This window comes from Leptinotarsa decemlineata, unplaced genomic scaffold, assembly GCF_025532065.1.
Source record: "Leptinotarsa decemlineata unplaced genomic scaffold, Ldec_3_MD MMD2_tig00026294_RagTag_RagTag, whole genome shotgun sequence".
Taxonomy (NCBI): Eukaryota; Metazoa; Arthropoda; class Insecta; order Coleoptera; family Chrysomelidae; genus Leptinotarsa; species Leptinotarsa decemlineata.
In genome coordinates this window covers 3,338,425-3,364,568 of record NW_027412674.1, presented here as the reverse complement: position 1 = coordinate 3,364,568, position 26,144 = coordinate 3,338,425, and the positions used below count along the sequence as shown (strand labels likewise).

At 35.2% G+C, this 26,144-nt stretch overlaps 2 protein-coding genes and 1 pseudogene across 16 annotated transcripts in view; 1 reads left to right on the top strand and 2 right to left on the bottom strand.

Annotated features, from left to right (window-relative positions):
* pdm3 (POU-domain protein pdm3) overlaps nucleotides 1-26,144 on the top strand; it is a 360,484-nt gene that overhangs the window by 198,811 nt on the left and 135,529 nt on the right. The gene's annotated exons all lie outside the window — the stretch shown is intronic.
* LOC141484790 (poly(A) polymerase type 3-like) lies at nucleotides 175-5,956 on the bottom strand (annotated as a pseudogene).
* LOC141484788 (poly(A) polymerase type 3-like) overlaps nucleotides 11,747-26,144 on the bottom strand; it is a 62,602-nt gene continuing 48,204 nt past the window's right edge. For 4 of the 11 annotated variants that reach the window (XM_074180163.1, XM_074180159.1, XM_074180158.1 and 1 more), the window contains 3 exons: nucleotides 14,671-14,793; nucleotides 13,322-14,603; nucleotides 11,747-12,662 (listed from right to left, as the gene is read on the bottom strand). In XM_074180163.1, the coding sequence (XP_074036264.1) occupies nucleotides 12,232-12,662; nucleotides 13,322-13,631 (741 nt within the window). In that variant the 5' untranslated portion in view covers nucleotides 13,632-14,603; nucleotides 14,671-14,793 and the 3' untranslated portion in view covers nucleotides 11,747-12,231. Of the gene's footprint in view, nucleotides 12,663-13,321; nucleotides 14,604-14,670; nucleotides 14,794-22,048; nucleotides 22,293-26,144 lie in introns of those variants that run through there. The other 7 variants (XM_074180161.1, XM_074180160.1, XM_074180165.1 and 4 more) reach the window with 6 other exon arrangements.

Here is a 26,144-nt window from a genome sequence, read left to right as displayed (position 1 = left end):
TTTTAGTTGTATTGCCAATTGCATATGCAGGAAATTTTCTGTGGCTTCAGGCCATCCAACCTACTGTGTAGGTGTATCCGAGACTGGCGTGTTTAAAGTTCATTATTTTAGATTTGTTTACTGCTAGTCTTCAAGCATATCCCACTTACTAATAAGAAAAAATAATGAATAATACACGTTCTCATTTTCCATTTATTTCATTTAAAATGAGTGAATACAATGTATAAATGAAGAAAATGTGGCAACATAATACCATTACAATTTTGAAGACCTGGAAGAAGTTTACCAAATTGAATAGATGTGGAATATAGCTCAAATGTCCGCCACGGCTTTTTTGAGGACCGCAGCGGTTTGTGGCATATTTGCATACACCTGCGACTTAAAATGAGAACTAGAGTCAGTTGTCAACTACTCCAAAACCCCTGCAGACAACACACGTCGTTGTCTAATGTAAAAACCCATTATTTTTCCTTTCTTCAGGAGCAAGTGTAACCCTAGTAGTGGACAAGCCACTAATCTCTTACCACAAAAATCACTCATGACAATCACATAAAAATTAATGAAGAAGACTGCCAACGATATCTTCCTTTGAGTCGAATTGTAGACTGGGAACAATTCCAAGACATTCTCTTTCCAGGTCATTCATTACGAAATCCTCGTCAGCCACTATGAACTGGAGTAATTTTTTCGGAAAGCCTAACCTTTTTGTTAGGTATATCTCCTCCCGAAACATCTTCAGACTTTCTCTTTCTACTTTCAGGGTTAGTATCGTTCTTGATGATTCCAGATTTCCTTTCTCGTTTGATGAGTCCTGGCGCCAAATACTGTGACAACTGTTTCCTCTTAACATGCCTTGCATCCAAAGTCATTCCATCTTTCATAGCCTGAATATTTATTGCATGCTTCATGACACGATCCGTAAATGATTTAAATTCTCTTCTCAGGTCGATACTGGAGTCTGTCCTAGCAAATTCCAGTCCAATAAACCACATAGAACATATTGTGTTGGGTTCGCTTTGGGACTCCAGCATTGAGAACCTTTCAGGATTGATGTGTGCAAGGTTTATGTATTGATTTCTTTCTAGATATCCTAAAAATATACGAAATTATCATAAACATTAGAAAAATACTGAATACATACAAAAATTTCCTCTCAATTCATGATTGTATTCGTTATAGTCATTCAATTTTAGACTAAAAATAAATATTTCATTGTATAATCTGGATAAAATCACGTAACTGTAAATATGAGAAGTTTCTCAAAACAAAAAAGGTATGACTTCCTTTTAGTGCCTTTGATGTTCGAATTTTGTTTTTATTAAAATTCATTAATTCGTCTACAATAATGTTGTTATTGAGTATGGTTGATAAATCCAATTTACCATATGATAATTGATGTTGAACATAAAATTGGTACATCACTAATGATCGGGAAAGAAATGAAAGAAAAAAGAGACAAGGCTATAAACAAAAACAAATCCAATAAACAAACCCAATTCTGACTCCAATTAATTTAGTAAAAAATAATTTTTCTGGAGCCCTCAACAGAAAAATAAATAAAGAAAGAAGTTCTTCTTTCAAAAATACAGAGGTGAAACTCACAGATCACAAAATTACATGTATAGAAAACTGTTAAACTTGGAATGCTACTCAGTACCGAATAAATTAAAGTTTCCTTTTCAAATGGAAATACAGTTGGAAAGCATGTACAAATTGAACTGTGGAAGCTGTCACAAATAGTATGTTGGTCAAACTGGACGGACAACTTCAAGAACATTTTCCTACATAATCTCACGAACACCATCACAATATCAAACAGGAAAATCAAAACTAAACAGAATAAATTAGTTGTTTCAAAATCAAAAACATCGGACATTCAACGGCTCCTACATTATTCGAATATGTCACAAATTTCTTCCAAAATTATAGTTTCTTACCTACAAGAATCCTAGCTTTGCTTTCAACTAATCCGCACCACTCCAAATGATCTCTTGCATTACCTGCCTTCACAAGTAGTACAATAAAATGCTTGTATTTTGTAAAAAATGCTGGCTGCTCAAATAACTTGTCCCACTTGCTTTTTCCTAGCATGATATCATCAGTAATAGACAATCCTTGTTTGAACTCTTCAATCATTATTGCCCTTGTGGAAATGGTCACATTGAATGTTGAGTTTTGTTGTGGATAAGCAGGTGTGATAATCGGCATCATATGATAACGATCCTGAATGTTCACCTGTTGAAACATGAAATTTCTGAATTACAAAAGGAACTATTAACGACCTTATGAGTATAATAACTTTCCGAAAAACTCACTGGTAGTTAAATGTCAACTGCTACTTATTAATCAGAAGGTTTGTTATCCAATGAATAGTAACCCCAAAGCTGAATATTACTGGAGAATTTTTTCAAAACCAAACAGTTATTTTAACACCTCGACACGTGTTTCGATCATCTTCAAGAGGAAGATGATTACATTAATCAGTTGACCAGTTTAATGATCACTTTATTCAGTTACTCAGTTTAATCTTTCGCTTGAAAATGACTTGGTAACCGAAACACATCTCGAGGTGTTAAAATAATGGTTTGGTGTTGAGGAAAAACCCCAGTGATATACATTAGTACACCAAAGTTTCCAAACAGTGCAAGACCAAAACTACTTAAGTCCACCAATAAGTCTTACTGACGAGTATGACGCAAACACGTTTTGTTCACCAGTTACAAAAAGTATACATACCCTAGGATCCCACATAGGAAATCCAAGATAATGATATGATAGATCTTTCAACAAAATAGGCCGCGGCCACTTCCATTTTGAGTAAATTAAGAAAAATTTACTGACTAATGTGGAAGGTGCCGCATTTGGATATAACTGACAAGTTCTTGCTACCAGCAAAGCCCAGGAAACACCACCCAAAAATCCTAGAACGTTACTGTAAATGCCGTGTCCTGAAAACGAAAAATAAGCATTAAAATTATACTACAGAAAATATAATGATTAAACAAAGACAAATTATGTGAGCCTTTTCCAAATCAGGTTACATTGAAATTTTTGCTTTTCAGGATTGTTCACTGTTATTTACTTTGACTGAGTTTTGAAACATATGCATTTTTTGCTACAACCCCCATTTTGGAATGACGTTTCCTGCCATTGACCCCTGTTTCAGTTGCAACACTGCTTTCCATCTCAATCGTCTGAACCTTTGAAATGAAGCAGCGGAGCAATTGCCAATTGGCCTGTCAAATGTTTAAATGCTGTTATTGTTGTTCTTTGTAATTTTTGTTATTCTTTGAAACCCGGTTGGAGACGGGTCACTTTTGAGAACTCCTCAAAACAAACGACAGAATGACGTAGACTTGAATGTTAACCGTTCAGAAAATGTATAACAACTTTTAAGAACATAATGTGTCTTCATCCAATAGCACAACGTAAAATATTTGTATGTATTGGAGAATTGAACGAATAAAAAGGGCAGTGAAAAATCAGCAAACAATCTCTGGTTACGTAATAACTAGGAAAATACTTACTTTTCGCCCATAGCTTGATAGCTCTTGAAGCAAGCCTGAAGTTTTCTATGTTTGGAACTAGTCTCAAAATCTCATCGACCACTCGATAACCATTCAAACTCCGTACACACCTTTCATCTAAATTTTTCAGTACCATATCATCACGTAAATCTATTGAATCTGGAATTTCTTTCAGGGATAGTCTTGCGAATAACATATCAATCTCAATCCCTTCAAAATTCATTTTGATCACGGGTACGTAAGCTTCTTCAACTGCCTGAAAAAATGAAAGAAGTAATCAAAACAAATGGTATCAGTTCATCCGATTAGTGCAATTTACTTACCCTGAGGTCTGATACTTCGGGTTGTGCCTTGAGAAGTTCATAAAAAGACGAAAAGAATTCAACTCTGCTAATGTGTCTAGGAGCAACACAGAGTGCATCGATATCTGCACCTTTACCGTGAACCTGAAAACATTACATGAACACATTCGTAAATATGACTCCATTATAAAATTTCAGGTTGAAGTTTATAATTTATCTACTATGTTTTAACCTGTCAACGAGTATCTACATTTCCATATTTGTTTGGGTTGGATAAATCAACGTCATCAAAAGAAAGAAGTAGAGGCTAGTGCTTGAGATGTTATTCATATCACAATCAGATCAGTGCATTAACAAAATAACTGGCAAACTATCGAAATATACTTTTCTGTGATAATCAAACAGAGTATTGAATTGACTTTCACAGAGTTTATGTGAAAAGAATAGAAATCCACAGATGTTGGTAAACCAGCAATAATCTGTAAGATTGTGCGAGACAATGAAAAAAATGTACATGATATACAATTCTATAACACCCAAATATATAGACATATTAACGAGTGAACTGAGACCCATTAATTCTTCTACTAATGCTCCAAAAAGCAAAATACCCCACTGCCATTAATTTATGTGCTTATTCCATTCTTCACATTCATGTTCACTGTCGGTGTAATTTTGTAATGTTATTCGAAGAAAAAATTCATAATCATAATTCCAAGTGGATCAAAGCTACCAGTCGACAAAATATACAATCCATTGCAGATAAATAAATGTAAAACTACTCACACCAAGTCTGTAACTACCAAATGTAAAAAGTTTTCCCCCAATTGTTCTGCCACACTTTCAGACATATTACGTTTCATGGAAACTTCTTTGGTCCATTGCTTGACTAGGTTATATAGTTTTCCTAAAATATAAATGCGCTGATTAAGTTCCTGTTCAGATTCGAACACATCGAATAGTTTCAATGATTCTTCTAGTTCTTTCGTCTTTATCAAATCTGATGGTTCAGGACCAGCAACTGATATTGCAGGTGTCATCCCCAGAGTTGTCAACTTTTCATCATTTCGCTGGGCATGATTCTCTTTGTTTTGTGAAGTTGACATGTCGAATGAATGGATATCAGAGTTTGGAACACAACACAAATGAAACAGTAACCACAGAGTATCCAAATAAACTCAAGTCTCTTTGACTGCACACTCAACACTATTGTGTTTAATTATTGAGGGATGTTCAATATATAGAAATTCAAATTACCTAAGTTCAATACCTGAATTCATAAGACAGTAAGCAAAAGTATTACTACCTGATCATTTACTGAAATATACCAAATTCTGGAAATTCAACAAAACTATTCTACTACCTGTGTATTTTTGTGTATTTTCAAAAAAAAATTCATAAACGTTAGGTTGAGTTAGTTAAGTGGTAAATTCTCAATAATAAAATATATATATCATCATTAGATTTGATGTTATATTCTAGTTTTTTGGTTAAAATCATCCATTATTTCAGTGTCCTTGGATCTCACTATTTTTTTGATCGTTATAGATACTCTCACTCTAATGTTAACTTTTCGCTGTTTATTTCCTGTCTGGAAAAGGATTTGGTTTAGAACAAATTTCAACTGATTTTTCAAAATGTATTTTTTCTAAAACGTGAACAGAAGGCTATATCAGGCAAGAACTGAATTTGGAGTTCATGCATTTCCTATGAGTTAGCTGTTATGTATATTTATTATAAGGGTCTTGTTAATGAAGATAACCGAGTTCTCTATGACTATTGAGTCACAATGAGTCTGAAATTTTACTTTTTCTAGTCCGAATCTCAAACTATCTATATAAATACGGAAATTATTTGAAGTTGGGTTGATTATGCTACATAACATGACTGAAGCGATTACGAATATCCATGGTGGCTCGGGAAGAGTTATCAACATAACCTATCCAGAACACGGTGAAGCTAACGATCATAGCAGTCGATGTCGTCAACACTTTGAAAAGTGATAAAGATTCTGAAATTTATTCTGAATAGCGAGAGAACTTTCTTTTCTGACTTCATTAATCAAACTATTCTGAACAGCAATTTGACCTAAGCAATTATTTAACTAGATGAAAATAACTATGTATTCTGTCTGTTATTATGTTTATTTATCATTTATCTATTAATCGACTGATCACTTATGTAAAAGTAATTATATACCTAATTCACAACATATTCTTATCACGAACAAGCTATAGATTTATATGGCTTCTATGATTATCTGGTTTATTTTCGATAGCACTCCATGTAATTTACATCAGTGTATGGGAAAATAAACATAATATTATTATTATATTATAATGAAATGAACTTTAAATGATCAAGCCAGTTTCGGATATATCTACACAGTAGGTTGAATGGACTGACGCCTATCAGAAAATAACTACTCCCCTAGCTAATACCACGAACGGCGTTGGATTATATCCGACAGGCGTCAGTGCAGGAATTTCCTGCATGTGCAATTGGCAATACAACTGAAAGAGTCAACCTTCAAGTTTGGAACAGGTACACTTGAAGACCGGTTTCGGGCTTCTTAGGCCCTCGTCAGTGCAAGATAGTGGCCATCATTGACTTAAAGTCAATGATATTCCATAATTGAAAATCGAAATTCTTTCAGAGTATTTCATTCCTCGTCCTTAGATGAAGCGAACAACAAAATTGTCACTCCATCTAGTGGACGAGATAGTAAACAAGTGCATATCCGGAATTTGCCCGATTCTTTCGAATGAGGAAGAAAACCTTTCTTATTACTCACTGGGCTATGCTTGAATACAGGCAGTAAACAAATCTAAATAAACGAACTTTAAATGTTCAAGCCAGTCTCGGATATACCTACGCAGTAGGTTGAATGGACTGAAGCCTATCAGAAAACAACTACTCCCCTGGCTAATACCACTAATCGTTTACTAGGATCCATTATCAGAAAAAAAAGACATTTCAGAAACGCAAAAACTCTGCTGAATCTCTATTTCTCTTATATACAGTGTGATACACTCAATATAAAGACACCCCTGTATTTTAGTCATTTTCATCGACCGCACTTACCGCAATAATTAGCCCTACATAGGTATCGCATTCCAATTCAAAATTTGATTTTTTTTAAATTTTTATATTTAATAAATTGATTGATGTAGCCGGTACTACGTGGTAGGAAATTATAATGAAGAAAAGAAAATTTAAACATTCTATGTTTTTTACCACTTTTATTTGTAACTAACGTTACTGCAGTTTCGTACTATAAGGACATTTCCAAACTCATACATTAAACTAACAGTGATTGATTACATTAGCCTTCATATAACTTCTCTGTAGGTAATAACAGAGGTACTTAGCTTAATTCGGTACCTGAATTTTCGTTACTTGGACAGTGTGGATATGCTAATTTGAAAACCGGTGAGTAAACTAAATCGAATTGATCATTTAACAGGTTGCACCCGCAATGTTTATGCTTGTGAATTTCCAAGGATTCCAAATAATTGAGTTTGCAACCCTTCCTTGCATAGTGCAAAATTTCCTTATCGTTTAGATTCGGGAACTTGTGGTCGCATGCCAAGGAATGGTTAGAAAACGTCGAATCATTTTTACCTAGCCTGAAGGACCATTCATATTCAGCATACCGTTTGTGGAAATTTCGACCACATAGTCCCACATAAACACTATTACACTCCGGACACTTGAGCTTATAAACTCCAGATTTTTCCAACTTGTCCACTTCATCTTTGGTATTGAAAAGGTAATCAGATAACCTCCTGGCATGTGGTATGAATGCCATTTCCACATTGTTTTTCTGACGAAACCCGCAATTATCTCTTACCAAAATATGTTAGAGTTACCCATTTCTTGATTTTTGATTGTTTAAAAATGTCCTTATAGGACGAAATTGCAATAAGGTTAGTTACAAATAAAAGTGGTGAAAAACATAGAAAGTTTCATTTCTATTTTCTTCATTTTCATATTCAAGTCCGATTTTCAATTAATGGTTCCGAATACAGAGTACAGAAATGGTGAAATGGTCTAAATCATGAAATAAATATATTCATAACGAATATTGGGTTTTTCATTCTTATTCCTACATGATAACGAATTTATCATTTTCATGGCTTCTTATATATAAAATTAGAATTTTGCGTTGAGATTCGGTATGTAGAGTCAAAATCTATTTCTGAGCAATTTTTTCAAATAGCTTATTTCGGTATCTCCAACGCGATGCAAAATATCGAGGATTTGCTCTTTTCGCGGCTGTCAGTCGAGCTAAGTATTCCGAAAAAAGTGACCTATGAAGGTCTATGCCTCTACTTGAAATCAAGTATCTGCTTTCAAAAATGTCTTCATATTTCGTGCATAAATATAGACGTTAGAAATTTGCAACTGTCGTTTAGAGTCTGCACTATACGTTTTACCAACAGAGAATTGAAAGTGTTCAAAATAAATTCGTCAAACAATTAACTCGTGAAACAGATATTTCTATAATCAATGGAAATCTCCGTCGAGTTTTCAAAAAATGTTTCATGTTATCTCTTACATATTGGAGAAAAAAGTCAGATATATTAATGTTGTACAAATAATTCAATAACCATGTCGAGTGTCCAAAGTTGATAATAAAAATTTCATTGAATACACCTTGCTGAGACGTGCGAGACCATGATATGTTTGCTACTGCATTTAGAAAAATTTAGTTTGTCACATTGAGTTTCGTGACAGACCATTTTAAACAAACATTTTTTTCCCCTTGGGCTTGGAAATTCCTGAATTTTTATGCTTATTCACGCTATACAAAGAACCTACCTACATACCTACATATTTGAAGATTCTACGTTCAGTAGCTTCGGCTATACATTAATATAAGAGCAGGTAACAGCTAGTAAGTAATTTATGCTTTTACTATGAAAATACCGTAACTAAGAAAATATGTCAACTGTTCTAAGTAAAGAATAGCTGGCTAACTGCGTTGCGTCCAAATTACTCAGTGTAAAAGATAAAGTTTATCTATATCAAAAACTTAAAACGATATTTTAATCATTTTTTTTATTAGAATTTTACAGATATTCTATAATTGGCATTTTAACTAATTATCCAATATAATTGTATTTATTGCTCAGTATTTTCAATATAGTGGCTACCACACAAGAGGTAAATATATGCTAACGTGGACTCTAATTTAGAACTATTCAAGATAGACAGTCTTACGTACATTATCTGCATGTAACTGCAACGGTATAGGCAGCGCACGCCAAGATAGCTCTCAGGGAGAAAGAATTTTTGCGACTTACTCGATACTGATCGTTATTTCGTGACCAAAATCAATACCTTCGTAATATGTATCATATGTGTTATTCTGGTCTATAAGCTGTATTTATGTAAAGTTTCATCTAAATCCGTTCAAGAGCCCCAAACATACATACATCTCAACAAGGTTTAACATTTATATTAGTATAGACAGATAGTCAGATGCTACAATAGTTATTGCAATAATATTGACAGGACGTCGACAGGTGGTAAAAACATCAAGTGGACAGTATGATCTCAGCGACACAAAATATGGAGTACCTCAGGAGTCTGTTTTAGGACCAATGTTGTTTTCTATATATACAAATGACCTACTAACCATCAACATCTCAGGACGATTTACTGTATTTGGCGACGATACCACTGTTAAATGGAGTAATGAAGCTATCAAATATGATAAAAATATATATTCAAAAAAGTCAACCCTGGTGTAACGCGAACTCCTTGTGCTTCAATCTAAACAAAACAAAACTGCTTACTTTCAAATGAATACTATACGATTTAGATTTGGATAACCACTACATATAAAACAAACAGCACACTAAATTTATTGGTATTCACAAAGACAATAGCAACCCTGTAATTATTCTGAGCCGATCCCTACTATATTGAAGTAGTTCTTCGTTTTTTTTCTCGGACGGTTCCCTAATGAAGGTTCCACTGTGTTTGTTGCCAGGTACTTTTATCCAGTACATTGTGTGCTTCTTTGGTACCCCTAGAGCTGGTTCAGGACCTATATATGAAGCTTTATCATTACCAGTGCTACTTCAGTTTGGAATCTACTTACTCCCAGATATTCAACCTCCCACGACACTTGTATTTCTTTCTTTCTACTATGGTCGATTTGGATGGGCTTGTGTTAAGCCCTTCTTCTTTGGTTCATCTTATTATAATATTCAGGGCCTTCGAGAGTATTCTGTAGAGCATAGCACATGCTTGGGTCTGTTCGACCTCCTCACATTGCCTCCTCCAAGTATCTCTTGAATTTTCTCAGGACTTTGTTATACTCAGTTAGGGACCTTATGTATTGTTTCCATGAACCTTATTTCCTTGCACATTTGAAGGGTTTTCTAGTTTTTTGTCTCATCCTCGCCAGATCTTCATTCCACCAGGGCACATTCCTGTTTGATCTCTGGTTAACCATGGGACAATGTTCGTTGTACGTAGAGATGATAGCTCCTTGTAATCGATCTGCTGCCAACTCTAGGTCTATGGAATCTCTGATGTCAAAATTCATGCGGTCTAAACAGGTTTCCAGGTCCATCGTGTAGGCTCCCCATGTTTTTCGGGGATTTTGATATGTTTGGAGGTCTGAATCCCACCGATTTCAAAGTTCCTTGTGTCGATGATCTGAACAAATTTCTTCATCAGACACATTCCATAGATATACCAGATCTCTACCTTTCCTTTCCCTTCAAAATTTGTCACTGACTGAATACATTTCATCCACACGCATAACCCATCAGCATCCACCACAATTCTGTTACAAAATGCACCCTCAGAAAGTGTACACCAAGATCGCAAAAGTGAACCAACTAAATTCAAAATCCCGTAGCTTCACACATATTTTCATCCTACATAATTTCACTTTGTCCGGCGTTCTTCTGAGGGTCCGGTAAAACATTGGTCGAGAGATGGATGCCGGTTAGTTGAGTGCCCTGGAGACTTCGCTACTGTCATTTCACGGGGCTGTGAATCTCAAACCTCTGTTCCTCCCGACGATAGCTCTTCCCACCTCGCGAGCAGTCAAACAATGCGGTCAAAGGAGGTGTACATAGTAGACAAGCTTCAATTACCCAATATCTCTGATCAGTTCTAATCACTGGTATGTGTTTCACTGTTATCATTTATTTGTTTGAATAGTTATATTTTGTGGTCAATAAATGAATAAATCTAAAGAAATGAACTTTAAACGTTCAAGCCAGTCTCGGATATACCTACACAGTAGGTTGAATGGACTGACGCCTATCAGAATAAACTTGGATATAATCCAACGCCCTTCGTGGTTTTAGCGAGGGGAGAAGTTGTTTTCTGATAGGCGTCAGTCCATTCAACCTAATGTGTAGGTATATCCGAGACTGGCTTGAACGTTTAAAGGTCATTTCTTCATTAGATTTGTTTTTTGCCTATATTCAAGCATAGCTCACTAATAGGAAAGTTTTTCTTCCTTATTAAGAGGAATCGGTCAAATTTCGGATATGCAGTCGGTTAGTACCTCGTCCACTAGATGGAGTGACATTTTGCTGTTCGCTCCAACTTAAGAAGAGGAATGAAATACTTTTGAAAGTATTCCGATTTTCAATTATGGAATATCATAACTTTAGGTCAATGATAGTCACTATCTTGCACTGACGACTGGCTAATGAGCCCTAAACCGGTCTATACAAGTGTTGCCGTCCCAAAATTGAATGTCGACTCTTTTAGTTGTATTGCCAATTGCATATACAGGAAATTTTCTGTGGCTTCAGGCCATCCAACCTACTGTGTAGGTGAATCCGAAACTGGCGTGTTTAAAGTTCATTATTTTAGATTTGTTTACTGCTAGTCTTCAAGCATATTCCACTAACTAATAAGAAAAAATAATGAATAATACACGTTCTCATTTTCCATTTATTTCATTTGAAATGAGTGAATACAATGTATAAATAAAGAAAATGTGGCAACATAATACCATTACAATTTTGAAGACCTGGAAGAAGTTTACCAAATTGAATAGATGTGGAATATAGCTCAAATGTCCGCCACGGCTTTTTTGAGGACCGCAGCGGTTTGTGGCATATTTGCATACACCTGCGACTTAAAATGAAAACTAGAGTCAGTTGTCAACTACTCCAGAACCCCTGCAGATAACACACGTGGTTGTCTAATGTAAAAACCCATTATTTTCCCTTTCTTCAGGAGCAAGTGTAACCCTAGTAGTGGACAAGCCACTAATCTCTTACCACAAAAATCACTCATGACAATCACATAAAAATTAATGAAGAAGACTGCCAAAGATATCTTCCTTTGAGTCGAATTGTAGACTGGGAACAATTCCAAGACATTCTCTTTCCAGGTCATTCATTACGAAATCCTCGTCAGCCACTATGAACTGGAGTAATTTTTTCGGAAAGCCTAACCTTTTTGTTAGGTATATCTCCTCCCGAAACATCTTCAGACTTTCTCTTTCTACTTTCAGGGTTAGTATCGTTCTTGATAATTCCAGATTTCCTTTCTCGTTTGATGAGTCCTGGCGTCAAATACTGTGATAACTGTTTCCTCTTAACATGCCATGCATCCAAAGTCATTCCATCTTTCATAGCCTGAATATTTATTGCATGCTTCATGACACGATCCGTAAATGATTTAAATTCTCTTCTCAGGTCGATACTGGAGTCTGTCCTAGCAAATTCCAGTCCAATAAACCACATAGAACATACTGTGTTAGGTTCGCTTTGGGACTCCAGCATTGAGAACCTTTCAGGATTGATGTGTGCAAGGTTTATGTATTGATTTCTTTCTAGATATCCTAAAAATATACGAAATTATCATAAACATTAGGAGAATACTGAATCCATACAAAAATTTCCTCTCAATTCATGATTGTATTCGTTATAGTCATTCAATTTTGGACTAAAAATAAATATTTCATTGTATAATCTGGATAAAATGACGTAACTGTAAATATGAGAAGTTTCTCAAAACTTTTAGTGCCTTTGATGTTCGAATTTTGTTTTTATTAAAATTTATTAATTCGTCTACAATAATGTTGTTATTGAGTATGGTTGATAAATCCAATTTACCATATGATAATTGATGTTGAACATAAAATTGGTACATCACTAATGATTACATATCACAAAATTACATGTATAGAAAACTGTTGAACTTGGAATGCTACTCAGTACCGAATAAATGAAAGTTTCCTTTTCAAATGCGAATACAGTTGGAAAGCATGTACAAATTGAACTGTGAAAGCTGTCACAGATGGTATGTTGGTCAAACTGGACGGACAACTTCAAGAACATTTTCCTAAATAATCTCACGAACACCATCACAATATCAAACAGGAAAATCAAAACTAAACGGAATAAACTAGTTGTTTCAAAATTAAAAACATCTGATATTCAACGGCTCCTACATTATTCGAATATGTCACAAATTTCTTCCAAAATTATAGTTACTTACCTACAAGAATCCTAGCTTTGCTTTCAACTAATCCGCACCACTCCAAATGATCTCTTGCATTGCCTGCCTTCACAAGTAGTACAATAAAATGCTTGTATTTTGTAAAAAATGCTGGCTTCTCAAATAACTTGTCCCATTTGCTTTTTCCTAGCATGATATCATCAGTAATAGACAATCCTTGTTTGAACTCTTCAATCATTATTGCCCTTGTGGAAATGGTCACGTTGAATGTTGAATTTTGTTGTGGATAAGCAGGTGTGATAATCGGCATCATATGATAACGATCCTGAATGTTCACCTGTTGAAACATAAAATTTCTGAATTACAAAAGGAACTATTAACGACCTTATGAGTATAATGACTTTCCGAAAAACTCACTGGTAGTTGAATGTCAACTGCTACTTATTAATCAGAAGGTTTGTTATCCAATGAATAGGAAACCCAAAGCTGAATATTACTGGAGAATTTTTCCAACACCAAAAAGTCATTTTCACACCTCGACACGTGTTTCAATCATCTTCAAGAGGAAGATGATTACATTAATCAGTTGACCAATAAGTCTTACTGACGAGTATGACGCAAACACGTTCTGTTCACCAGTTACAAAAAGTATATATATCCTAGGATCCCACACAGGAAATCCAAGATAACGATTGGATAGATCTTTCAACAAAATAGGCCGCGGCCACTTCCACTTTGAGTAAATTAAGAAAAATTTACGGATCAATGTGGAAGGTGCCGCATTTGGATATAACTGACAAGTTCTTGCTACCAGCAAAGCCCAGAAAACACCACCCAAAAATCATAGAACGCTACTGTAAATGCCGTGTCCTGAAAACGAAAAATAAGCATTAAAATTATACTACAGAAAATATATTGAATTAATATAAAGGCAGAAATAGGTTTCGATTGTTTCAGGATTGTTCACTGTTATTTACTTTGACTGAGTTTTGAAACATATGCATTGTCTGCTACAACCCCCATTTTGGAATGACCTTTTCTGTTTCAGTTGCAACACTGCTTTCCATCTCAATCGTCTGAACCTTTGAAATGAAGCAGCGGAGCAATTGCCAATTGGCCTGTCAAATGTTTAAATGCTGTTATTGTTGTTCTTTGTAATTCTTTGAAACCCGGTTGGAGACGGGTCACTTTTGAGTACCATATCATCACGTAAATCTAATGAATCTGGAATTTCTTTCAGGGATAGTCTTGCGAATAACATATCAATCTCAATCCCTTCAAAATTCATTTTGATCACGGGTACGTAAGCTTCTTCAACTGCCTGAAAAAATGAAAGAAGTAATCAAAACAAATGGTGTCATTTTATCCGATTAGTGCAATTTACTTACCCTGAGGTCTGATACTTCGGGATGTGCCTTGAGAAGTTCATAAAAAGACGAAAAGAATTCAACTCTGCTAATGTGTCTAGGAGCAACACAGAGTGCATCGATATCTGCACCTTTACCGTGAACCTGAAAACATTACATGAACACATTCGTAAATATGACTCCATTATAAAATTTCTGGTTGAAGTTTATAATGTATCTACTATGTTTTAACCTGTCAACGAGTATCTACATTTCCATAACTGTTTGGATTGGATGAATCAACGTCATCAAAAGAAAGAAGTAGAGGCTAGTGCTTGAGATGTTATTCATATCACAATCAGATCAGTGCATTAACAAAATAACTGGCAAACTATCGAAATATACTTTTCTGTGATAATTAAAAAGTTACATAATCACAAAAATTCTTCTTTGATGTATAAATAAATAAATATTCATACTTCCCAACTACCTGAACAGTATGTTCTGCGTAGGTAGTTGGGAAAGACTTTCGCAGAGTTTATGTGAAAAGAATAGAAATCCACAGATGTTGGTAAACCAGCAATAATCTGTGAGATTGTGCGAGACAATGAAAAAAATGTACATGATATACAATTCTATAACACCCAAATATATAGACATATTAACGAGTGAACTGAGACCCATTAATTCTTCTACTAATGCTCCAAAAAGCAAAATACCCCAAAATAATACCAAAAATCTTACTGATGCTTATGATTTTAAACATGATAGTTATACTAGGACTTTCAAAAAAATTGAAAATGTTCACATCACAAAAAAAAGTTATCTTTCGAGGCAATATACTATGAATGAACTCTTGGTACGATCTATCCGAAAATACACCTCCTAAAGTGTCCTCAATGTTGTTAACAGATATGATCAAAAATTACAGTTCACTACCGAAATAGAGAATACTAACACCCTTCCTTTTCTCTATACAAGAGTTAGTCGTAGAACTGACGAACCCTCTATCACTGATTGGCATACCAATTCAGGATATATTCGCATAATAAAAAATCAATGAAATCTAATTCAATACTCTGAATTCGAATGCCTAATGTTGCGGTTTTTGCAAAACCATTTATAGTGACAATCATGCAACAAACTGTATCAATTAGTTTTTAAAATGTTCATCAAGTACCGGCCAGTTATAGTCAATTGACTCATGAAAAATGGTATTTATGTGATGGTATGACTTGGCCAAACAAAATAATTCCTATACATGTTCCACATGTATTGTATAGAGCTCTGCCCCCAAACATACCCTGAAGTTGCTGGATTCCATCCAGAAAAGAGCCACTCGCCTGATTGGAGACGCTAACATCACGTGCAAACTTGATAGCCTGGAACATCGAAGAAGGGTTGGAGATTTGTCTTTCTTCTATAGATACTTTCACGGGAAGTATTCAAGTAACATGGCACATTTGATTCCACCAAGAGCGGTACATATCAGAAATACGCGACGGACTGTGGCTGCTCATCGTTTTGAGGTTCAACTCAGTACACCTCGAACTTTACTGTTCAAGAACTCTTTCAAATGGATTTAATCTCCAGCGATTCAAATCCAATGTGAATCGCTACTTTCGCACAGGCACCGCTCTGAGTCGCCTTAAGGATTTTTCCGTAGTGCTTGTGTTTTGTCCTTAAAATGAGGCATGTAATACATGCATAACATTTCTACTGGACTTTCCAATAAAATATGTTTATTATGCACTGTTTTATAATATAGGTGAATTGACCAGAGAATTGGTGATCGACACACAAAACTCATCTGAATGTTATGCAAAATATGATCTCCGCAAATCTCCATTTTCATAAGTATCCCAGCTTCATCATCATCATAAAGAAATCGAGCTAGAACCATGCATAGAAGGGCTTCCACGGCCTGGAAGGCATTTACTAGACAATCTTATTCATATTTGCATAGAGGGCATCTCGGTAGCCATGTTCCCTAATGCCCTTTTGTATCCCCTGGGGTTTTTGCAAGACTTCCCCCTATTGGATCCAAGAAATAGGGTGATGGAAAATCATTTCTATATATATTTGTTATGCATTGCTAGATGTGGACATTGGTCGAAGCAGTATAATATTTCAATATATTTCAGATCGGTATATCCATGCAAAAAAGGTACATCTAAATAAAATTTTACAGAATGGTCGACTTATATCGAAATGAATGTTGTAAATGCAATATCCAGCAGATACATCGAAATATTTCAATTTCATGTGGGATCCTACGTCTTTGCACTACGTCTACATTTGATAGGATGGAGTCGTTCTTGGTATATATAGAATTTTCAGGACGAATTCAGTACCTAATGCCAGTAAACTTAGTGCTTCGTAATAAACTGAAAGCATGTTCAGTGATGTACGGGAAAATTTGAAATTACATACATTTGCTTTGCCAAGACTTTCTGTAAAATATAAGTTGGTAATTATATGATAATATTGAATTTATATACAGTGCATTTCTTTAATGTCCCCCTTCTTTATTTTTTGAACAGGTCAACCAAAAATTTAAATAAGGGATAATGAAATTAATGGATGAATACTTCATTTTGAAGTGAAATTGACAGATACAACTTTCAAGACTCGATTGAAGACAAAATGAGAAAAACCAAGAAAGTACTTTCTTGGTTTTGCAGCCCGTCAGCCCGTGACAATAATTATGCAGCGAACAGCAAGCAGTCTTTGATTAAAAATAAACTACATATCGTTGAACGAGGTAATTTATTTGTAAAAGACCAAGAAAGGACCGCCTGCATGGTACCGACGATGCCCAATAGGCTGAAACAGCCGTATACCGGTGGCTCTTAAATTGAAATCAATATGGAAATGATCAAAAAGTACTAATCCATATATCTTTTGATTTTCATGGAATTATTTTCCAGCAGCTTGACTGCATTAACCTTTCTCGATTTTATATATATACAGGGTGTCCCTGGACTTCCTCTTTTCCTCTCGGGAATGTATAGATGGGGTCAAAATATCACCAGTACTTCATATAACTTTTTTCCTAAAATCTTTCGTTACCAAGTAACGGGCCCTCGAAGTTACAAAATGAAAAATGTTTTTCTTTTATAACTTTTCAAGTGAATATTCAAAATCATCCAAATTTTGGTAATTGACTAAACAAATGAATTCCTTCGATGATCTTTCATGCAGGAGTCAGTTGTTTTGCTACAAAGTCAAGAACGGACTACCCCCGATGGTCCACACCCCAAAACTTTGAAATGACAGATATTTTTCAATATTTTTCAACAAATTAAGGTTACTTGGACAATTTTATGAATAACAGTACTCGTGTGGAAAGTCTTGATAAAAATGTAGTTTCACTCGACGACATCAAACCCGCTCGTCCACCATTATTTGAAATGAATAATTATCAAAGCAGAAATAATAATGACAACGTTAATTCAACAACATTTATATTGAGATGTCTACCATTATTCGAAAATATTAGTTTTTAAGGAAAATGGAAATGATAGGTAAAATGTTCATAACGAATTTTTATAATGCAAACACGTTTAACTAACGAAACTCAAGAGCCTCAAGAGCAAACAGAAATGAAAAATCCGCTACAGAAACTGCTCGATATGACCACCTTCTCTCTCTATACATTTTCTTAGTCTGCGAAGACACCCTCTCTGTACTTCAAATAGGATTCCAGGGACGTTTCGTATGGCTTCACAATGTAATGTTATTCTATTCAACAATGCATCTCTTGTGTGAATAGGTGTAGCGTAAACAAGGCTTTTTAGATGTCCCCACAGAAAGAAATCCAATGGATTTAAATCTGGAGACCGCGATGGCCATGAATATGGCCCACCTCTACCAATCCATCTATTGTGGAAAATATGGTTCAGATGGTCACGCACAATCAAACTAAAATGAGGAGGAACGCCATCATGCATAAACCACATATCTCTCCGGGTTTGCAATGGAACATGTTCCAAAAGTCCATTCAAATCGTTCTGAATGAACTCCAAATAACGTTCTCCATTCAATCGGTCCTGTAGAACGAATGGTCCTATAAGATGGTTTCCTATGATACCAGTCCAAACATTCACGTTGAATTTCCGTTGGTGTTTGGTTTGCAGTATCCCATGGGGATATCAAAACTGGGATGCAAATGATTGGGCCACAGTTTTGTTTACAGACGAATCCAGATTTGGATTTCATCCAGATTCTCGTCGAGTAAGACTGTGAAGACGACCTGGAAATAATGAACGTTTGAGACACGTCCAGGAAGTCCACACATACAGAGGTGGTACAGTAATGCTGTGGGGCGGAATCATGATCGGCGGCAGAACCGATCTCGTTTTTCCAAATCGCTCCCTCACAGGTCGACAGTACCTCGACACCATTCTTCTACCTATCGTCCGTCCATTTGCTGGTGCTGTTGGTGAAAACTTTCACCTAATGCACGATAATGCTCGTCCACAAGTCGCGCGTCTAGTGACTGACTGGCTCACCAACGAAGGAGTTGATGTATTGCCATGGCCAGCACAATCACCGGACCTGAATCCCATTGAGCATGTGAGGGACATGCTTCAACGAAGAATTACTCCGCATATGGGGGACATTCACACAACGTTTCAATTGAGAGACCTTTTAATCGCTGGATGGGCAAGACATTGACAATCTCATTTTGTCGATGCACGATAGATGTAGGACCGTAATAAACCAGCGTGGAGGCCATACTTTGTACTGATTCCAATTTTTTTTTATTATGATTTTTTTTCGGGGTGCCAAAGAAGAGCCGTATTTTTTTCAGTTTTGCTTATATGCGCACTCAGTATTTTTGACCATTTAATAAATTTTGTTGTAAGTTACATTCGTTTAATGATCACCCGTCAACTTTTTTTTTCCTTAAGCGATCTAAAAAAAAATATTGCCATTTTTAAAAATATCCCTAGACTTTTCCGATATATATATATATATATATATATATATATATATATATATATATATATATATATATATATATATATATATATATATATATATATATATATATATATATATATATAAATATATATATATATATATATATATATATATATATATATATATATATATATATATATATATATACCAATCCAATTTTCCAAGCCTACAGTACTCCAGTACTATATATATATATATATATATATATATATATATAGTACTGGAGTACTGTAGGCTTGGAAAATTGGATTGGTATCCAAATTTTCACATGCTTTTTCATGCTGCATTCGATTTGACGTCTGATTGAGCAGACAGGACTCATATCATTGACATAGAAGAGGCACTGCAAAAGGGGCACTGAAAAAAAGGCACTGCTAGCTTGATCGAAAGTCAACTCGAATTTGGTTCAAATGTCATTTACAAGGAAGAGTCCGTATAGGGCCCGCGTTCAGAATGATTTTATACATTTTGTGGTATTCACAGAATAGAACTTTGTCTTAAATTAACTTATCCACGTCAAATCTGTTTGATTCTGGTGGTGTTTCGTTGAAAATCTAAACTATCTTCGTTCCTAACAGTGTTTAGTTGCATACTTAGCGCTTTTCACATGAATTAAGTCTTGGGCGATGTTTCAGTGATGATATACAATTTCTCACTGATTCAATTCAATCTTTTCTTTTACTATTCGAGCTTATAACAAACGAATATATTAATAGAGTCACGAGCTGTCTGTTGATACGAGTTCGAAAGCGAAATGGATCGGAAGAACAGAACGATTCCAGTGGCGTCAACACGGTATATTTCACAAACATTTTAAAATCTTTCAGTTCACAGTGATGACCTCACTATCTCATTAAATTGATATAAATGATAAACACAAGTCAAGAAACCAATAATTATACAGCGAACAGCAAGCAGTCTTTGATTAAAAATAAACTATATATCGTTGAAAGAGGTAATTTTTTCGTATAAAAAATCAAAGTCAAATTCTTCACCTTCTGTAGAGTAGGGAGGGTGAGTGTAGGCCCATAGCACTCATGCCACATGTGACCTATTGTACATCCTCCCGAGGAGTTGTCCTCCTAGGTCATCGTCCTTCCTGTCTTTTCCAGGAAGGTGGACAGGTCACTGGGCGACATCTCCTTCATATCGGCAGGTGTAAGCCTAATTTTTCACCTCATTTCCTCCAATCCTTTTACCACTCTAATAATTTATATCAACGGCCGTAGGTAAACGCATTTTCAATTCATGGAAGTTACTCAATTCTCATGATCTCCAAGATGTTCACCAAATCTATTAGAATGACCTAAACCATCCATAAATGAATTCCAGAATTACTTCTGTTAATTTATCTCATGGTCACACGGTGGCCGGTAAGTAAGATCCACTCATGAAACCACCGCACTATTGTGAACGTTGGTTCGATCCCAACTCTGAGACGATAGTTATTCACTTACTTTCACTAGAAAAAATATTGTTTCTGTTCTAGTTTGTATACACATTGAAAAATGCGACCTGTGTCTTTTGTATTGAAAATTATTCTGAAGAAATGAACTTCAAATGTTCAAGCCGGTCTCGGATATACCTGCACAGTAGGTTGAATGGACTGATGCCTATCAGAAAACAACTACTCTTCTGGCTAATACCATTAATGGTGTTGGATTATATCCAAGAGACGTCAGTGCAAGAATCTTCAAAGAAAATTCCCTGCATATGCAATTGGCAATACAACTGAAAGAGTCGGCCTTCAATTTTGAAACCGGCACTTGCAGACCGGTTTCGGGCTCCTTAGTCACTCATCAGTGCAAGATAGTGACCATCATCGACCTAAAGTCAATGATATGCGATAATTAAAAATCTAAATTCTTTCAGAGTATTTCATTCCTCATCCTAAGTTGGAGCGAACAACAAAATTGTCACTTCATCTAGTGAACGAGGTACTAATCATCCGAGACCTGCTTTAACATTTAAAGTTCATTCATTCAGATTTGTTTATTGCCGGTCTTCAAGCATAGTCCACTGACTAATAAGAAAGTTTTTCCTGCTCATTCTGAGGAATCGGGCAAATTTCGGATATGCAGTTGGTTAGTACCTCGTACATTATAGTCCGTTCATAATTTGTCGATAGCACAAAATGAGGGCCCAAGTCATAAAACGGTCGTAAAACTCGTAAAATCATAGGCGGAGGTTCCTGAGGTGTTTATTCATTAAATATAAAGCTTCAGTTTATATTCGAAACTTGCCTTGAAAGGGTGAAGTTGTTACGAACGAAAATAATTTTTGGTTTAGTACATTTTTTAATCGCATTTAATTTACGGATCGTTGGTGTTTCGGCGTCTACGGCAGTAATTAACGTCTCTAATATTTATTTTGCGAATTTTGTGCAGTGCGGGAGTAACTTTTTTTCATATTCCTACAAACATATACGTACCTTTCGTTCCTGCTTGTTTTGTTTGATTGCTTGCGATGGCTTCGTCATCATCATCAACATCATCAAGTTTTACACCGGTACTGTTGCGTACAGTCAGAAGTCTGTCTATTCACCAAGAGAGAAGACTATTGTTTTGAACGTTCATGATGCTCTGGTTTCTCAGAATCCCACAAACACTGTTCAGAACATAATCAAGAGTTGTGCCAACATGACGGGCGTAGGGGAGTCAACAATATATAGGTTCCTATCAGAAAGAAAAAAAAAGGTATAGCTAACCCAAATACAAACGAATACTTAAAGAGGGGGAGAAAACCTATTGAAATTGATGAATTTGCCAAAAATGGTATTCGAAGGAAAATTCACGAATTTTTTTACAAAAAAGAAATACCCAACTTAAACAAAATTTTACAAGAAGTTAGAGACGACCCGGATTTGCCTCATATCGGACGAACCAAATTGTGGCAAGTTTTAAAAGAATTAAATTTCCGGTGGGAGAAATCAGACCGAAAATCACTTTTGATTGACCGGGAAGAGATAATATGTTGGAGAAGAAAGTATCTAAGATCTATACGAAAATTTCGGGCTGAAGGAAAGCCAATTTACTATCAGGACGAAACGTGGGTAAACGCAGGTCATACTCTCACAAAAATTTGGACAGATAAAAATATATCAAGCTCCAGGCAAGCCTTTATGGAAGGTTGGTCTACTGGTATTTCCCCACCCTCTGGTAAAGGCAGTAGATTAATAGTTTCTCACATTGGCAGTGAAAAAGGATTTGCTAAGCATGGTTTGTTGGAATTTGAATCCAAAAGCACAAAAGACTATCACGAGGAGATGACAGCTGATGTTTTCGAAGAGTATTTTGAGCAGATGATTGAACATATACCACCAAACTCAATTATAGTATTAGATAATGCACCTTATCATTCACGACTAGTTGAAAGACTTCCAACGACTGCGTGGAAGAAACAGGATATCATTGACTGGCTGCGGAATAAGTCCCTGCCTTACGAAGATGGAATGGTTAAAGCAGAACTTTTAAAAATTGCCCGGCAACACAAATCTAAGTTCAAGAAATACGTAGTTGACAAAATGGCGGAAAGACGAAACATCACAGTCCTTAGACTTCCACCCTACCACTGCGAATTAAATCCAATTGAACTCATTTGGGCACAAATGAAAAGCTATGTGGCTAGAAAAAATACGTCATATAAAATACAAGCTGTACGTGAATTGTTATATGAGTCTTTACAACATATTACAGAACAAAATTGGCGAGATGCAGTAAGACATGCAATAGAAGAAGAACAAAAAATGTGGGATCTTGACAATATAATTGATGCGACTGTAGAGACACAACCGCTTATTATTAACCTGCAAGACGACTCGGATTCCGAAGATGATCCTGTTTATTTTGAATTTGAATAGTGTTGTAAGTAATCGTAGTTTATATCATTTAAAAATAGGTATTAATTAAATAAATGTATCTTTTACAAATTGCAAGTAACTTATTATTTTTGAATAAAATAAAGAAATTTTTTTAAAATAAAAATACAGTTTACAGTACCTACAGTTTAAGAATATTAATATATTTATTTATTCAAAGTAACTAATGTTTTAATCATATACTCTACGACACTGGTCACTCATTTCCACTCAAAATACCTACATGATCGGATTAAAAGTTTTATAGCTGTATTGTATTTCTTCAGATACAAGGTGGGTTAGTCGAAAACATCTTAAACTGCCAGTTTTAGTTTGGTTTTTGTTATTATATCATATTAGCTGTCCTCTCTGTATTTCAGTTCTCTAATGAGGGTCAAACTTGCAGTGAGCTATCAACAAATTATGAACGGACTATAGATGGAGTGACATTTTGTTGTTCGCTCCAACTTAAGATGAGGAATGAAATACTCTGAAAGAATTTCGATTCTCAATTATGGAATATCATTGACTTTAGGTCGATGATGGTCACTATCTTGCACTGATGAGTGGCTAAGGAGCCCGAAACCGATCTGCAAGTGTGCCCGTTCCAAAATTGAAGGCCGACTCTCAGTTGTATTGCCAATTACATATGCAGGAAAATTTCTGTGAAGATTCCTGCACTGACGCCTGTCGGGTATAATCCAACGCCGTTCATGGTATCAGCCAGGGGAGTAGTTGTTTTCTGATAGGCGTCAGTCCATTCAACCTACTGTGTAGGTATATCCGAGACCGGATTGAACATTTAAAGTTCTTTTCTTTAGATTTGCCGGTTTTCAAGCATAGCCCACTGACTATTAGGAAAGTTGGAAATTCTTGTTGAAAATCCTCGATAAAACGGTTTACGATACGCCTTTGCACCCAGTGCACTACAGTCGCTTCTCTGCCCTCCCAGCAGGTGACTGATGAAATTACATTGCTGTCAACATAATTATATTTCTTCTCCTTTCTGCTCAATTCACAAAACCCTTTTAATTATCGTAACTTGGAATGGGTATTGATACCCACACCCCACTAATCCGTCCACCCCTTTTTTCAGTTATTTCCATTCTTTTTACTTGTTTCGTGATGATTCATCCACAATAATTAATTTACTGCCTACTCGTATCGAGCGAGCGAGCAGTATTGAAATGATTGAAGTAGAATATTTTCCAAGTAATTATTCTGACAATGTGGTTCAAATCCAAAATAGAAAGTTTTTAAGTATCTTAAATAGATGGATGTAGTATTGTGTGGATTTCATGATCATAGTTGTTTTAAAAAAAACTACAAAACCTATAAGTTGTGTTATTCATGGACATCCACAATCAAATCATTTAATAATAGTAAAATGAGTGTCAGCATTCCCGAAAAAAATTGTTATCTAATATATTTTCCTTGAAAATTCCGTTATAAATTAAGGTAGAGCTTCGGTTGAAAGCTCAAAATATTTACTAGTTAGTACAGAATACAAAAATATTTGAAGTACTCCTCAAGTACAATTTTCAACATATTTCAGTTCTAGTAATGAAAATTTCGGTAAGAAGGAAAAATGTAGTTCTTGTACTCGAAAAAGTTTTTTTACTACAAAGACATACCGGAATGTTTTTGTATTTTTTCACTATTTACAAAAAAGATTGTGCGAACATTAACATGTAAATAAGAGATTGTTTATTGGGTGAATGAATAAAAAAAATAATAATTATCTTTTGAAATATGTAAGAACACTATCAATAAATATTCTAAGATACAGTTCCGCATCGATATTCACTATTAATTAATTAACATAATCTCATAAACATAAGCTCGTTAACAATCGCTTGATCATAATATTGTATAAATATGATAAAATGTAAAAATATATATTCATGAATTATTTTGTATTTTTGCAAAGGAAAAAACACAGGTACAACAGGAAAATCATTAAGGCGCTCTTAGAGCGGTGTCTGTGCGAAAGTAGTGATTCATATTGGATTTAAATTGCTGAAGATTATATCCATTTGGAAAAAAGTTCTCAGGAAGTTTATTCCACATAAACTCTGTTCTCCAAATGAAAGAGTTCTTAAACAGTACCAAGTCACTTGAACACTTCACGTGAAAGTATCTATAGAAGAGAGACAAATCTTCAACCTTTCTTCGATGTTCCAGACTATCAAGTTTGCAAGTGATGTTTGCGTCTTCAATCAGGCTCTTTAATGGATGGAATTCAGCAGCTTCAGGGTATGTTTGGGGAAACAATACTCCAAAGTCTGATCTGAGTTTTATAAAGTATCTATATTTGCGTATAGATGCGTAAAGTTTTCTGGTTCGGATCAGTGTTCCTAGCTTTTGAAAAGCATCCTTTGCAATTCCAGCGACATAATGGGGAATGCTCCTCAATTTGGGTTATTACAGCAAATGCAAGTTTGAACAAAATAAAGTTGAGTTTAATTCATGTGTTTTTCAAATTCATTTCTAAAAGTATTCAAATTGATGTTTCAAAAGTTGTATTTTGATATTCGAAAGGATTTGTTTCTAATTCACATATTGGCAACAGCGCCTATATCAAGTTGAAATAATTTATACGTACCTAGATATTTCACTTTAAAAAAGGAAAATTATCTTTATAAATCAACAATTAAGGCAAAATATAAAT